Source organism: Manis javanica, chromosome 14, assembly GCF_040802235.1.
Source record: "Manis javanica isolate MJ-LG chromosome 14, MJ_LKY, whole genome shotgun sequence".
Lineage (NCBI taxonomy): Eukaryota > Metazoa > Chordata > Mammalia > Pholidota > Manidae > Manis > Manis javanica.
In genome coordinates, this window is record NC_133169.1 from 73,461,023 (window position 1) to 73,478,812 (window position 17,790).

Sequence of the window (17,790 nt, forward strand, 5' to 3'; positions counted from 1 at the left end):
CAAAATTGAACTGGTAATAAAAAAACTACCTAAGAACAAAAAATCCATGGACCAGATAGCTTCACTACTGAATTTTATCAAACATTTAGTGAAGACGTAATACCTAGTCTTCTTAAAGTTTTCCAAAAAGCAGAAGAGGAAATACTTCCAAACTCATTCTATGAGGCCAGCATCCCTTTAATACCAAAACCAGCCAAAGACATCACAAAAAAAGAAAATTACAGACCAATATCCCTGATGAACATAGATGCAAAAACGCTCAACAAAATATTAGCAAACTGAATTCAAAAATACATCAAATAGTATTTATTCTAGGGATGAAAGGATGGTACAATATTTGAAAATCCATCAACATCATACATGACATCAACAAAAAACCACATGATCACCTCCATAGATGCTGAAAAAGCATTTGACAAAATTAATCATCATTCATGATAAAAACTCTCAACAAATGGGTATAGACGGCAAGTACCTCAACATTAATAAAGGCCATATATGACAAACCCACAGTCAACATCATACTTAACAGCGAGAAGCTGATAGCTTTTCCTTTAAGATTGGGAACAAGACAAGGATGCCAACTCTTCCCACTTTTATTCAACATAGTTCTGGAGGTCCTAGCCACAGCAATCAGACAACACAAAGAGATAAAAGGCATCCACACTGGTAAGGAAGAAGTTCAACTTTCACTGTTTGCAGATGACATGATATTGTACATGAAAAACCCTAAAGAACCCAGCCCAGAACTACTAGAACTAGTAACTGAATTTAGTAAAGTTGCAGGATACAAAATCAATACACAGAAATCTGTGGCATTTCTATATACTAACAGTGAACTAGCAGAAAGAAAAATCAGGAAAACAATTCCTTTCACAATTGCATCAAAAAGAATAAAATACCTAGGAATAAACCTAACCAAGGAAATCAAAGACCTATACCCTGGAAACTACAAGACACTCATGAGAGAATTTAAAAACAATAATAAATGGAAATACATGCCATGCTCATGGATAGGAAGAATAATACTGTCAAAATGGCTATTCTGCCTAAAAAGCAATCTAGAGATTCGATGCAATCCCTAACAAAATACCAACAGCATTCTTCAACAAACTACAGCAAATAGTTCTAAAATGCATATGGAACCACAAAAGATACTGAATAGCCAAAGCAATCCTGAGAAGGAAGAATAAAGCTGGGGGGATTATGCTCCCCGACTTCAAGCTCTACTACAAAGCCACAATAATCAAGACAATTTGGTACTGGCACAAGGACAGATCCATAGATCAATGGAACAGAGAGCCCAGATATAAACCCAAGATATATGGTCAATTAATACACGATAAAGGAGCCATGGATATATAATGGGGAAATGACAGCCTCATCAACAGCTGGTGTTGGCAAAACTGGACAGCTACCTGTAAGAGAATGAAACTGGATTATTGCCTAACTCCATATGCGAAAGTAAACTCGGGCATGTCAAAGTGTGGGCAAAGGGTCTGTTTGTTTCTATGCAGAAGATCAAGGCCTAGCTTGGCTACCCAGAAAATGAACTAAGATACGATATGAGGAGAAGCTTCCGGAATCAGCACTCTCTGGAGGACTTGTGCCGGGGGATGATCATCAAAAGCCTCCAAAGGGATCCGGACGATGCTGCGGTTGTGGCTGCATCCACCCCACCGTTTCCTGGACTTGCCATTGGAATGAGGAGGGAGATGTCTAGGCTGGCATGTGCATACAGTGAGACAAGGAATTTGACTGGATCTGTACTGTTGGAACTCAACCAGGAGTTGGGAGGGGTGCAAGTTGTAGCACTCCAAAATCTTACAACTATAGACTATCTACAGTTAAAAGAACATATGGGATGTGAACAGATCCCAGAAATGGGTTGCTTTAATTTGTCTGATTTTTCTCAGACTGTTCAAGTACAGTTGGACAATATCCATCATATCATAGACAAATTTTCACAAATGCCTAGGGTGCCTAAATGGTTTTCTTGGCTTTACTGGAGATGGATGGTAATTATAGATTTGCTTTGTTTATGTCACCGTATTCCTATTATGTTAATATGTGTGCGCAAGTTAGTTAGTAGTTTAAAACCTATACATGCTTAAGGTACTCTACAAGAAGATATGTCAAAGCAATAATCAATCCTCCCATGTTTTCTTCCATATGCTACCTCTATAGCTTTTCTTCTTCCTTCCTAATTACAACTCTTAAATAGAACTTGTGCCTCATGTTGAATTTACCGAGTATCATAATTCCTCCAGGTGGTAAAGATACCTCGAGACAAGTGCTGGGCATAGAAGCCACAGGGCATAAATCTGCAAAGAAGTAAAAAGCTAACCTTTTCAAACAATATGGCTTCTCTCTCACTTACCAACTTTACATTTCCCTGTATGGCCCTGGAAGATGACTGGTTAGCCAGAGACGGGTAAGATTCCTCAAGGGAGGAACAACCTAAGACAGGCACAGTCGCAGGGGGGCCATCAGGTGAGAAATTGGGGATCAACAGAGGTGAGGCTCAGAACCTCACCCCCCCTGTTTTGAGAGAAATCTTCTGCATCCATGGATGTTTTGCTGCCCTTGTCTAGCTTGGATTAATACTTAGTCCATAGGCACACACCTGATCATCTACATTTGCCCTCTTACAGCACTAAACTATATTTTCTACGTTTATCTTGCATCTACCTACCACTTCAGCATTTTATTAAAAATAAAAATAATAATAATAATAAAGGGAGAAATGTGGGATCCACATATAAATCAAGTATAAAAATCAAACGAATATTCATATTTGACCTGTTTATAGTTCATAATGTGTGATCAAAACTGAAAGTTTCTGTGATGAATGCCCTTGTACTGTTCACCATGTAAGAATTTATTCACTATGTAAGAATTCGTTCACCATGTAAGAACTTGTTTGTTATGCTTCAGAAGATTGGAGACTGATGAGAATTAGGCTTGAGATGGATTAATGATTGTGCATTGAGCATTGACCCCTCTATACAGAATTTTATTGTTGTTAACAACCATTTGATCAATAAATATGGGAGATGCCCTCTCAAAAAAAAAAAAAAAAAAAAAGTAAACTCAAAATGGATCAAAGACCTGAATGTAAGTCATGAAACCACAGAACTCTTAGAAGAAAACATAGGCAAAATCTCTTGAATATAAACATAAGCAACATTTTCCTGGACACATCTCCTTGGGTCAGGGAATCAAAAAAAAAAAATGAACAAATGGAACTACATCAAACTAAAAAGCATCTGTACAGCAAAGAACACCATCAGCAGAACAAAAAGTCATCCTACAGTATGGGAGAATATATTTGTAAACGACATATCCAACAAGGGGTTAATATGCAAAGTATATAAAAAACTCACACATCTCAATACCCAAAAAGCAAATAACCTGATTAAAAAATGTGCAGAGGATATGCAAACAATTCTCTAAAGAAGAAACACAAATAGCCAAGAGGCACATGCAAAGATGTTCCACATCACTAATTATCAGGGAAATGCAAATTAAAACCACAATGGGATATCACCTCATACCAGTTAGCATGGCCAAGATCGAAAAGACAAGGAACAACAAACGCTGGCGAGGATGCAGAGAAAGAAGAACCCTCCTACACTGCTGGCGAGAATGTAAATTAGTTCAAACATTGTGGAAAGCAATATGGAGGTTCCTCAAAAAGCTAACCATAGAAATACCATTAGACCTGGGAATTCCACTCCTAGGAATTTACCCAAAGAAAACAAGATCTCAGATTCCAAAAGACATATATGCACCTCTATGTTTACTGCAGCACTATTGACAATAGCCAAGATATGGAAGCAACCTAAGTGTCCATCAGCAGATGAATGGATAAAGGCAGTGGTACATATACCAGAATATTATTCAGCCAGAAGAAGAAAACAAATCCTACCATTTGCAACAACTTGAATGGAGCTAAAAGGTATTAGGCTCAGTGAAATAAGCCAGTCAGAGAAAGACAAGTACCAAATGATTTCCCTCATTTGTGGAGTATAACAAAGAGGCAAAACTGAAAGAACAAAACAGCAGCAGACTCACAGACTCCAAGAAGGGACTAGCAGTTACCAAAGGGAGGGGTGGGAGAAGGTGGGTGTAGAGAGAGGGAGAAGGGGATTGATGGGTATTATGATTGGTACACATGGTGCATGCGTGGGGGGGTGTCACGGGCAAGACAGGGTAGCACAGAGAAGAAAAGTAGTGACTCTGTGGCATCTTACTACACTGATGGACAGTGACTTCAATGGGTTATGGGGGGGACTTGATAATATGGGTGAATGTAGTAACCACAATTTTTTTCATATGAAACCTTCATAGGAGTGTGTATCAATGATACCTTAATAAAAAATTAATTAACTAATTAAAAAAAGGAAGCAAACCAGAAGGAAGAAAACAGCACTAGACTCATAGACACCAAAAAGGAACTAGTGGTTACCAAGGGGAAGGGGAGAGCATGAGTTGGGGGACAAGGGAGAGGGGTTATATAAAGGGGCACAATAAATCACAATCACAATATAAGCTGATCATGGGGACAGTAGTACAGAACGGAGAATACAGTCAATGATTCTGTAACATCTTACTATGTTGATAGGCAGTAACTACACTAGAGGGGGTGAGGATTTAATAGTATGGGTAACTGTTGAACCACACTGTGTTGTATATTTGAACCAACATAAGATTGTTTATCAATGATACTTTTTAATTAAAAAAAAAAGAAGTATGTATTGGCAAGGATGAGGATGAAAGGGAACCTTTGTGCACTGCTGGTGGGATTACAAATTGGTACAGCCACTAAGGAAGTGGTATAGAAGTTTCTCAAAAAGTTTAAAACAGAAATACCATACGACCCAGCAATTCCACTTCTGGGAATTTATCTGAACAAAATCATTAATTCAAAAAGATATGTGTACTTCTGTGTTTATCAGAGTATTATTTACAGTAGCCAAAATATGAAAATAACTAAACATTCACTGATGGATGGATATAAAAATTGTGGTACACAAATACAACAAAATATTACTCAGCCATAAAAGAGAATTAAGCATTGCCATTTGTGACAACATGGATGGACCTCGAGGGTATTATGTTAAGTGAATAAGTCAAATACCATATGATTTCACTTATATGTGGAATCTAAAACACACAAAAAAATGAACAAAGAAAAGTGAAACAGACTCATAAACAGAGAGAACAGACTGGTGGCTGCCATGGCAGGTAGGGAAGTGGAGAATGGGTGAAATAGGTGAGGGGAAAAAAAATTAGTGAGAATGTTCTAATCTTCATCTGGGTAAGGGTTACATGAGTGAATACACATGTCAAAATTCATCAAGGTGTTTACTAAGATTTGTGCATTTTATTGTATGTACCTCAATATATGAAAAAGACTACAGCAAGAAACATGCTTTGGGTCCTGATATCAGGCTGTAAACCAGCTGAGGGGATCTATCTAACTTTGTTTGCAAGGGGAAAAAATGCAAACCAAACTGATCATCCTCTTCCTCAAACTGTCCCACCTTGTTCACGCCCATTCGCTGCTGGGTGAGCTATCTCCCAGGCACTCTGTCCCTTCCCCTATTTCTAAATAACATCTGTCACTGCGCCATCAGGTCTGGTCATCGACCTCGTAATGATTCTTCAAATGTTCCTGTATCCCCACTGTGGATCCGGCACTGCGCTAGCTGCTCGGGCTCTTCAGGTAGTTTGTGAACGGAGCAGTTTCCAGTTCTTCTGAGGAATTGTTCATCGCTATTTCTTTCCTAGTCTATCGTTTCATGCCCAGATTACTGCAGCTGCCTCCCGGGTGGTCTCTTGCCTCCAATCTTCACCTCTCCAGGTCATCCACAGAGAGCTGCTGGGGTAATGGCCCTAAGGCAGCCATTAGACTATGTTATCCCCTTGCTCAGGATCAGCAGTGGAACTTACAGTCACTGTTGGAAGTCTGGCCTTGCTTTACTGCTCCAATTTACTATAGGCAGTTCCTTCTTTTTGAAGCAGCTCAGTGCAGAAAAGTGCTTATATAACAGTTTCTGAATTCTATTACTTATCAAGGGGTAATGTTATAATGCTTTATACTTGAAGAGTGCTTTATAATTACACTTACACATATTCATGTTCACATATTTATTCAATCCAAGAATCTGTTAGCAGCTAAGTTGTATCTATTACCAATGATGTATCTATAAACTATTTTTATTTCCAAAGGAAAATGGTGCTCCCAAATCTGCAAAATCAGAATTATTTTTATATGTGTTGATTATGCAACATCATTTGTACTGAGTATCTAAATGTACAAAAAAATGGTAAGGGTGATATCATATCAAAAATGTATTTATTTTGTGGAGAGGTTAATTACTTTTTTTTGTTAAAGCTTTTAAGAAATTCAAACTGCAGATTCAGAAAGTCCTTTTTTACCCTTGCAGTCATCCAATTTCTCCCAGAGTTATCTGTTATTAACTGTTTCTTGTATGTCCTTCCAGACATTTCTATTTTCTATGCCTGATCCCTTTTCTCCCATTTTGATAAAGTTTCCTATAGCAAAGAATAGCATTAAGACTTATTGCATTGATTTTAGAGCTGCAGACATAATGGGATTTCTTCCTATATTCTGTTATGCCCTGACTGCTACCAAAAAGTATTTAAAGTGACTTGTATATAAAACACGTGTGCAATGACTATTAAAGACAGAAAAATGAACAGAATGTTAAGTAAGAGAAAGACAAGCATACTGAAAGCATTGGCTAATGGTAGTTACTCTAGTTGGGGATGGGGTCAAATTTACCCTTACGCTGCCTATCAGTGAAAAAAAGGTGGGGGATACAGAGAGTTGACATACTATTTTCACTATTTGGCAGAAAGATACAATCACCAAGTTCATCAGGAATGTTTTCCAGAATGGCCATAAATATATCTAAATATTTGAAGGACTCTAAAATGTGGTGGTAGTAGACAGCAGTACATTAAATTAGTTCATTTTATTAGTCTCAAGAACAAGAAGGTATCAAAGGAGAACAACAGAAAATAATACAGTGCGTCATCCTGCATTTAGTCCTTGGACATCTCCTATTTACCTGTACTTGGGTAATGTGATCCAGTCTCCTGGCTTTACAGGCCATCTATAAACTGAGAATCTTCAGATTTGTATATAGCTTCAACCTGTCCCCTCAACTAAAGTATCCCACTGCCTACTTAATGTCTCCATCTGAGAATCTAATGGGAAGTTCTCCTCCCTGCCAACCTGGTCCTCCCTCATTCAGGCTTCCTCACTTCAGCATACCGCCACCCCAGCCTTCTCTTTCCTTTACAACCCACATTAGCAAGTCAGCAAATCTGGCCCTATCTACCTTTGAGATATATCCAGAATTTAACCTCTTTGCACCACCTCCATCCCTGCCACCCATCTAAATCATCTCATATGTGGATTATTGCAATAACCTGTCAGTTCTCTCTTCTTCTTTTTTTTCCCATGAAAATCACGTATGTACAAGAGATAATAGTATAATAAAGTCCAATGTGTCCATCATCCTTCTTCACTTCCATTACAATCTTTGCTCCTTTACAATCCACTGTCCACACAGCAACCAGAATGATCCATTTCGCATTGCTCCTCTATTTACACTCTCCAGTGGCTTCCCATCTCCATCAGGGTAAAAGCCAGTCCTTACTCTGAACTAAACGGTCCCACCTGATCTGGTCTCCTGTGACCTTTCAGCTCTCGTCTCTCATTTTGGTCCCCTTGATGACCATGCTCCAGCCACTGAGCTTCTGCTAACTCTGAAACACACCAACCCTGCTCCTGCCTCAGGACCTTGGCCCTAGATGCTCCCTCTGCCAGGGGATCCTGGGCCTCAGATCTTCTCCTGGCATACCCCTTCCTTCACTTCCTGCAAACGTCTTCTCAAAAGTCCTCTTGCAGCATTTTCTATCCCATTCACTCTTGAGTTTTTTCTCCATAGCACCTATCATTATCTGATAAATTGTTACATATGTATTTATTGTCTGTCTCCCCACCACCTCCACCTAGAATGCAAGCTCCATGAAAGTAGGGACCCCGTGTTATTCCCCACTCGATTCCTCCTGTACCCACAATAGTGTGTGCTATATAACTGGCCCTCAATAAGTAATCGTTGGATGAATACATGAATCCATACAGTTTTAAGTCTTTTAACTTTAAGAATTATTTTTAGTTTTTCTAAACTGGGCTTTTCAAATAACAAATGGCTAACAGCCATTCTAAAACTACTTAAAACCTTTCCCCCTGCATTAGTGATATTGACAGAAGGCATCTGGGAGGATGTGGGCATTGGACATGTGGCTTATTTATTATAAGCTGGAATCCACGTGTGCTTTCTTGTGATCTTTCTCCTCATGTCATATAAGTTCAACTCATTCACACAATCAGCATACATCTGCCTTGACTGATTACCAGGCAAATCACTGTGCTGACACTTGAAAAATATATCAGTGCCTAAGCCAGGCCTTTTTCTTCATCTGTAAGAGAAACACAACATCAGGCACAGGAACTTAAGACTCATCTTTACCAGTTATTACATAACTCTGGGAAAGAAATCATGTTAAACAAAGGGGCTGGGATGCCCCCTGAGTGAACAAGAACTCAGGCTCACTTTGACATATCCAGTCATGGATGCGCATGGTGGGCAGTCACTAATATTGGCACCTTTCTCTTCCCTTTACAAAGGACTTTAATTTTTTATGTCATCTAATCCCCATCATAATCCCGGAAGGTGGATAAGGTGGTTCCTAATATTCAGAGAGGGCATATAATTAGCAGCAGCCACAGAATCTGAAGCCCAGCCTAGTTTCAAAGGCAATTCATTTTCTCATGACAGGTCACCTTGCGGCTGTCAGGATCACAGAGTGGTAAAAAACACAAGCTCTAATGACGGACCAAAGGAACTTAAAATTCATCTTTAGCAGTTACTATGTAACCATCCCACAGAAAAGAAATCATGCTGATCTTACTTTAAGATTGTAGTTTCAATTATCCAAAGATGTTACCCTTCTTGTTCAAGAAAAGTAAACTTTCTACCTTTCTTACCATCAAAGAAGACCTTCTTGCTGCAACACTTCACTGTTCTTCATGTTCAGGACCTCAAAATAAAACAATATTCTGAGAACTGGATATGGCTCACCCACTGAGGAAACCTCAAAACTATTCCGCTCTCAGCATTTACTTCAAATATGTACAGACATTTCCTGAAACATGTAACTTATACAAAACCAAATGTCTCTTGTTACAAACATCAGCCAAAGTCCTAGCAGTTCTTATACTCAGCTTTAAATCTCCCACAATGCTTTATATTATGGAATATAAAACTCAGCAATCATATTAACACGAAGTTGGAGAATATCTTAAACGATGCCCTTAACTTTCAGCTTGGCCAAGTGAATTCCTTCCGCCAGTGAAATGGGAGTGGAAGCAGCATACCACCGCTGAACAAAAGCTTTAAGAGCCAAGTGACTCTACTGTTATGTTCCCTCTGTTCCAAGAGCAGCGATATCCCAGATAGACGCTGCTCCTTCAGCTGAGATTCTGAAGTTAGGAAGACACAAAGAACAGAGGCAGAGCTGACCAGAAGCTGAAAGGTTGTGTAGCATGAAAGAATCCTTTATTACTGTGAGCCACTGAGATTTATTTGTTAACACTGGTAACCTACCACAAGTTGACTTATATGAGAAACAAGCTACTTGATTTCTTAAGGTCTTACTTCTTACTGGCCTCTGAGCTAGTCATGGAATTACTTGATTAATCACCACAAGATACTCTGATGTCATAACACCCTAGGTTTGCTTGTTCTTCTTTATCATTTTTTGGTTTACTTAGGTAAAAATTATGCTGAGCAACATAAAAATTAAAAGAGGAGAAATGTTAATGCATGTGATACAACCTGGAAGCAGGGAATGTATGTTTAAAAAAGCTAAATTCAAGCCTAGTGGTCGTTAGCACAGGGCACAACCCAGCGGCAGCCTAGAAAGCACACAGGTAGGTAACTCGAGAGAGGAGTTGAAAATATCAGCCCAGAGTTCTGCAGTTTCACATTGGCTGACTTCAAACTAAATCTGGCTCTTCAGCCAAAGCTGACAAGTATTTTTCCAAGATACAAATCTGCCTTTTTGGACTTTCAGCACCACTTGTAGCAATACCACCTCTAAGGCAATGACAACATAAATAGACACACCGTGCCTGGTTTTTTTTATAGAACCCCAAAGCTCCTAATCCAAATTTAACAAGTCCAAAGGTAACAGAGAAATATAGGAAAAGTGATCCACACAGACACACATCACTATAAAATTTTCTTATAAAACAGGTTGACAAGATTATCTCTCAGTCACAGCCAAAAAAGTAGAAATTTACTTAACCAGTCTCAAAGACACACCACCCCACTGCACCCAAAAAAAATCTACGTGAAACAAGAAAAGAACCACAAGACAATATATAGGTCCTTTAGGAGTTATAGAAGATAAAACAAGGTCCTTACAGAATAGAGTAGAAAAGACAAAAAAATAAACAGTTATCAGATAAAAATATTAGGAAACAAACAGCAGTATGAAAATAGAAAAACGTAACCACGTGTGTCTTTAGGCCCTGAAATAAATATTTTGGGGATGATCTCGCTAAGAGGGCCTGAACTATACACCCCCTGGCCAAATACCACCACGTCACAATTAGTCCTTGCCATAAGCAGCCGATTCGATTTGTTACCATCTTCAAGAACACCCAAAGGCTCAGGGTTCCTTCCATAAAGGCAGGGACTTACCTCAAATCCCTGGACATCCACTCAGAGGGAGTATACTCAATGTCCTGCTTGGGTCTTTGTTTAGAAAAGCTGGTTGCTTGTTCACACTTTTGTGATACATGCCTCCATAAACAAACTGGGAGAAACCTGTTTCCGTGTTCCCCAGGAAGATACAGAAAAACTGGGATTGGGAGACACTGTGGGCTGACAACTTTATCCCAGGAAAAATATTAGTAAATACTGGGTCACCACATCTGACCTGCCCCCTACCCCACACTAAGTGCTCCCTCTAAGTCCCCATAAAGGGTGGCTGTGGACGATCTGCTCCTGTGCCCACACCAACTGCCAAGTGCATCAGGCCAGTCCAAGCCATTCAGGTTACTAAAACCTCCCGCCCTTAGGATTCTGTAGTACAGCACGGTCCAAGGAACCCCCATAATAAAACTCATGTGACTGCCCCCTTAAATAAAAGTGTTTAATTTATTGTAAAGCATTTCCATTTGAAAAATCTTGATGAATTTATTTTTAAAAACTATACTTTGGATTCCCTGACTCCAAACTTCCAGTTATCAAGATGTACTTATTTCCTACTCTTATCAACATCTTCATATTTCCTGGGATTCATCTTGTACCTGGGATTCATTCTAGCTTAAAAAAAATCACGGCCCATAATTTACTGAATTCAATAATTTTCTTTTTATAATAAATGCCTACCCATCTTTACTAATACTGTTAAGCTGCAAGTTTACTTTAAAACTAAGCTATACTACATCAGCCTCAAGGGAGAAAAATTTTGCTGGCAGAAGAAAAAAATTATTGATGAACATTGACAAACTATTTGGTATAAAGACAAAGGTGGCTGGCTTGTGAAAATGGTACTTTAGTTACCAGCTACTGATCAAAAAGAAAAATTTGTCAACTTACCAACAACTGATGCACCTCTTTTTGCAAAAGCCAGGGCATAGGCTTGGCCCAGTCCTAAAGAAAAACAAAATAAACAGCAAGTTGAGCAAATATTAGCATAATTTTTTTTGGCCCACCCAACTCAATCCCTATTTTAACATAGCTGGTGAGCAGTTGAGTGCGTTACACCAGCAGTCTCCCTGGTGCTCTCATCCTCCACTCCAACTCTTCTACAACTCCTTTTTCACCCTCTTCTACATGCAGAGGTTGGAAAGCTTAAAACTACAGTTTTCACCTCTGCTACCTATCATTTCCTACCATTCCACTTAGCTGCTAGGATGCTCAATGTGAATTAGGTTCTACCACTGAATGCATTTTCATGTAATCTGTAAGGTAGAAATGAGGTGAAAGCCATCTTACTGTGACTTCTGGCTGCTGCTCTTGGCTAAGAAGCTGATTTCTTGAAGCTTCCAAGGTACTAACAGGGATGGAGCGGCAGCTTCTTGATCTAACCCCCTCATCTCTGGATGACCACTTCCATTCTCCAGACAGATCCCTGGAGTCCAGTGGCTGTGTGGGCTGTGCAGTTACAAAGGAGCCTCCAAGAGTGGGGCTCCACTAGAGGACCAGTTCCACATTGTTCTGCAAGCTATTCCAAGAGAAACTGCCGAAAACCCACTGCCTGTGTTAAAACCTTTCCTTGCTTCAAAGATTTTGTCATTTCTATATCCTGCACTGGAACTTAACTACACAATCACCAAATGCAAAAAATATTAGATTTCTTCTGATGGGTATAAGGTGTAAATTTATACATGCAAAAAGGGAAGCATACCTACATACATTTATTGACACAGAATATCTTAGGAAGAATATATGAGAGAGTAGCAACTAGTGGTTACCTCTGGGAACAGAACTGGGTGACTAGCAATTGGGGATGAAGGCTATCTTGTATTGTTATTATTTAGATTGTCTTAACATGTACACTTTTTTTAACTTAAGTTGATACATCTAATTGGCAGTTTAAATTTAATTTAAACTAATTGATAGTAAGATCACAAATAACAAATTGAGATGACTAAATTATCAGGTTCTTTTAAGAAGAACCCAAAATATAAAGTTTTCCAAAACTAAAAGATATCACCAAATAATTTATTTTAAAGTTTCATCTATTCTGAATGGATAAGAGAGAATTCAGCCAATATAGTAACTCAAGTCTTCTCATATTTGATCAGATCAAGGCTAAAGCAGTTGTTCTAAAGTGTTTTTTGAGAAATCAAATGAGAGAATGCAAAAATCATGGAAACAGTAGAAAATCATCTGCTGAAAGGAATGGGGTAGTTCTCTAGCACAGATTGATTTAATCAGAGAATTGTCTCAACTTAAAACCAAGCATACAATTCTCTCAAAAGATAACTGATCTATGTTTATCATAAGGCCCATACAAACTGTACACGAATCTGCACATAAAATAAAAAGTGACAGTCTCCTGCATTTTCCCTCTAACACCAATAGCCCATTGAATATTTGATTGGTAAGGGTCTTTCCATGTTTTTGTATCTGTGCTTATATAAACATTATTAAATACTTTATCTGCATTAGTCTGCTTCCTCAATTAAACTAGAAGGTCCTTGAAGGTTGAGATTGAATATGTCACTCTTTTTCATTTCCCACAACGCCCAGCACAGCTTTATAGTTAAAGTGCACAAAACGTTAAATCCAAGAGCTTCCATTTTGTCTTAATCATTTTAAATACTATCTTAAATTTCTCCCATATACCTAAATTCATTGTCAATCACCCTCTCTCCTCTATTTTTTTTTAAATCTTTAATCCTTTAGCACTGTCAAATCTCAGTTAATTTTTAAACTGCTATTTCAGTGCTCCAAACAGTGGTTAAGACTCCTCTCTACTTTAAGTTAACCAAGAGCCTCAGAGAATAGTTTCCTAGACTATTTCTCTTTCTAGCTTTACCAATCAAAGGAATTCAAATGATTTCAAAATCTCTCCCCAGCCACCAGAATCTCCAACTACTCATATACACTTCTCATTATCCCCAGATCTACAAGTTGCTGTTTTATAACCATCTCAAATTCCTAATGGCCAGACTTACTTCTTCCATTGCCTGCTCCACCACTCTCACAGTTAGATCCCAACAACCACTACAATCAGAAATAAATACAAACTTCCCTGTTATACTACCAACCATGGCAAAATTGTTTACCTCAAGTCTGGACAATTCCTTCTCCGTCTGCCATTAAACTATTCTATATTCCAAGCTAGCAAACAATGCCTGAATAGTGCAGAGATATTTCTAGTCATTTCTAGAACATGACTGGGTTGGAGTCAAACTAATTCCCAGGCACAAGCCCAGCAGGCATTCATAAACACCCTCCTGGGATGCTCAGCATTGCTTCAATTTCCATAGGTATGGATCTCTGAGAACCCCAAGACCTCAAGGACAATAATCTCCATGATTGGACTATCTCCCTTCCTCAATGATGGCCTATGACAGTCTCAACTTCACTCTAAAATTAAACGATTCCCTCAGATCAGTACTTATGTCTAATGGCTAGTAAATGTACCATACATAATCCAGGCAATGGAAATTTCGTCTACAGGACTCTAAAATACGGACCAGCTATGAACAGGAAGTACTAAGTTATAATCATCTAGTCACAACTCTTTAATGCTTCACAAAGTCAATTTAGTGATTTGCAATCTGAATCTACTTAATGAAACAAAATAGAAAGTTTCAGAGTGCACTTCATTCACTCTGTACCATGCATGAACTTGGGTCAAGTATAGATGGTGTGTGTGTGTGTGTGTGTGTGTGTGTGTGTGTGTGTGTGTGTGTGTGTGTGTGTGTGTGTGTGTGTGTGTGTGTGTGTGTGTGTGTGTGTGTGTGTGTGTGTGTGTGTGTGTGTGTGTGTGTGTGTGTGTGTGTGTGTGTGTGTTGGGTCAAGTATAGATTGTGTGTGTGTGTGTCTGTGTGTGTGTGCGCGCGCGTGCTGGGTCCCGGTATAACAATGTATTTCATACAGTGAATCACTGTCAAAGGAGGTTTAAAACACTCAGTGTATCATGTAATTATTTCCATCAAACAAAATGTTTTCCCAAAAACATATGATCGTTTTGGAATGAATATAGCTGTGAGTATAAAATACTTAGCCACCAATTAATAATAAAAGTATTTTATGAAATACCCATCGTTTTGTCATTTACTCAACAAGTGCTTTCTGGATTTAGACATTAGAATCCATTTTACCATTGGAGATGTAAAAGTTCACACGGATTAACTGACAGGATTTGTTTGTGACTTTTAATATACAATTTAAATGAATCGTGCATTAGGTCTATTCTCCGTATAAAGAACTACCAGTGGGGAATCAAAGGCACATAACATCAAGATCGCTGCTCATGGAGGTTACAGAAGCCATCCATCCACTGACAGGATATGGTGTAAAACCTCACCGCAGAGCACCGGTATGGGTATGAGTGGCTTGTTTTAACTTTTCGCCCTTTAAAAATTGGATGATTTCACGTAACAAATTTCCATTTTGCTTCTCCTGACATATGGCAAAATCTGGCCCACTTCAGAAACGTCTCTGCTCCCAGGTCCTACTCTCCCTACCCACTCCCTTCTGGATCCTCTATCCCCTGCCTGACTCCTGCAAGTATCTGAGTTCACTGCCGGTGCCCAGATGGCAGTGGACTTGGAGCGCAGTGCTTCGGGCACACCAACTCCAGCGAGGAGGTTCTTATCACGTGCTCTCGTTAAAGAAGGCCCTCTCAAGAGCTTTAAAACCTTCAGGCAGAGGGAACGAAACACCGAACGACCGACTTTTCAAACGCAAGCGTATGACGTCCGTACTCCTCTGGGGGGGATTCCAGGCCCTCGACCTCTTCTTCGCAACCTTGACCAGACGGCGGCCTCAGTGTCTACCGGCAGGAAGAGTTGCAATCCAAGCGCAGAGTCACAATCGAAGCGCACAGACGAGCGGGAGGAAGACCTTTAACCCACAGCCCAGCCCGGCCTCTCTCCTCCCGCAAGCCCCGCGGCGAAGCGGGCTGCACTTGGGTGACTAGGTGCTCGTGGCTCCCCCTCAGGGCTGGCCAGCCCCACCTCTCCCTCCTCGGCAGACTCGGCGCCAGGAAAACAACCGCTCCCCGTCCTCACTGGGTCCATTCACTCGCTCCCCTCCCGCCCCCTCACGGCCGCACGCAGCCGCGCGCCGGGACCGCAGAGACGCTGCGCGCGTTTCCCCAGCCCGAAAAAGGGGGTCTCGGGCACCCGCCCTCCAGCCTTCTCGTGCTCACCTCCCCCCGCGCCGGTGACCAGTACCACCCGCCCGTCGAATCTCAGCGGCAAAGCCATGAGTCCGGCCAGCAGCGACACACACGCAGGCAGAAACACTAGAGTTCAGACCCTCGCAAAGGGAGGAGAGAGGGAGTGACTTCCCAGTTTCCGAGAAGGAGCCGTAGGCCGTCGTTTCCCAAGTGCGCCTGCGCGCGGTGTGGGGGCTGTCCCTTGGAACTCTGGGAAATGTAGTCCAACGTGCTTCCCGTCACCGGGAAAACTTTTGCAGATGAGCCAAGTGCCAGTTTGTGCGGCTGGAAGTGGTGGAAGTTACTGGAACCTTTGTGGTAAAATGACTGACTCGCGTTTGTCCATTCACCCATCATTTTGTCATTTACTCAACAAGCGCATTCTGGATTTAGGCGCTCTCTTAGAGAAATAGGGCATAGCCTCTATGCTTAAAGGGCTTTCAGAAATAGCCCCTAAGAAGGAAAAGCACCCATACCAATGGGTACAGATTTCTCAGGATATAATCCCTGAAATTCCTGCAGGAGAATGATCTAGGAAGTGTCAAAAAGGCAGAGTCGGGATACCCACACTGATCGCCCGAAATAGAATCCCAGGGGACAAAAAAAAGTTCAACCAAGTTGGCCTACATGGTTTTTGCCTTTGTATGTTAAGAACAGTCATATATTGTAATTCATTCATGTAGCATTAAGCATCTATGAGTGGTAGTCACAAATTCACAGATGTACGATTAGGTCCTTCAGAGCTATTCAGAGTTATTTAATAAGAGTTGCAGCATTCTACAACTCATATGACAAATAGGCACAAATTGGCTAATGGTGCCAGAATAAATGGACCATATCTCTGCTGGGGAGAAAAAAGGAAATCTTTCCAGTGGAGATGGCTTAAAATAACTTTAAGAAGTGAACTCTGCAAATAAAAGAAGACATTACAAGTAATAGAAATACTAGCTAGACTTGGGGGGCAGGGGTTCTTTGGGGGCAGTGAGGAGTGCAGAGTAAGGCCACAGAAGTAAACAGAATTTAAGACACATTTAGGTGTCTTAAATTTGTGCTGCAAATGGTTTTAAGCAAGATTACTCCAGAGGACACATTTACATAGTAGAAAGATCACTATGCCCTATTATTGAGGGTTTATTGGAGGTGTTCCAGGAAAACATATAGAAACCTAGTGGGAAATACAGCATTCAGATAAGGCAGAGGAAATGTTGAAGAGGGAAAATTTGGAGATTTATTTGGAAATGAAGTCAGGTCTTTGTGATTAATTGGATGTGGATGTGAGGAGGAATGACTGAAAATAACCCCCATATTTCTGGCTTGAAAATCTAGGTTATGGTGGGCCATTCATCAAAATAAGAAATAGTGGGAAAAGAGAAGCTTTGGAAGGGAATGTAATCTTGATTTTGGGCAAACTGTGTTTGGAAAGTGAAGTGAAACAATGGCGGGAGAGGCATAGTGGAGAGCTATGATTCTAGAGCTCCAGGACTGGTTTCAGTGCTCAGGCAGAGCAAGAAAGGTCTGTAACTCAAGCCTAAATTTCCAAAGTACAGTTTTTTCTTTCACCGAAAGCACATCCTTAAGCCAGCACCTTGCTCTCTTAGCCACTGTCCACATCTGCCTTAGGATGTTTGACCTCTGAATTCCGGTGCTCACTGAAACCCAGGAGGGCTGGCCTCAAGGACACTGGACCAAAAGCTAAGAAGGTCCATGTAATAAGAGGCCACGCTGTCAGCACTTTGCACCAGGACCTCACCCACATGGATCTCTCTTTCCACT

At 40.4% G+C, this 17,790-nt stretch overlaps 1 protein-coding gene across 1 annotated transcript in view; it reads right to left on the reverse strand.

The window, feature by feature from the left end:
- HSD17B4 (hydroxysteroid 17-beta dehydrogenase 4) overlaps positions 1-16,170 on the reverse strand; it is a 98,622-nt gene extending 82,452 nt beyond the window's left edge. The window contains exons 1-2 of the mRNA XM_073222182.1: positions 16,009-16,170; positions 11,715-11,768 (exon numbers count right to left, since the gene is read on the reverse strand). Coding sequence (XP_073078283.1) covers positions 11,715-11,768; positions 16,009-16,066 — 112 coding nt within the window. The 5' untranslated portion in view covers positions 16,067-16,170. The remainder of the gene's footprint in view (positions 1-11,714; positions 11,769-16,008) is intronic.
- Between the last annotated feature and the right edge of the window lie 1,620 nt (positions 16,171-17,790).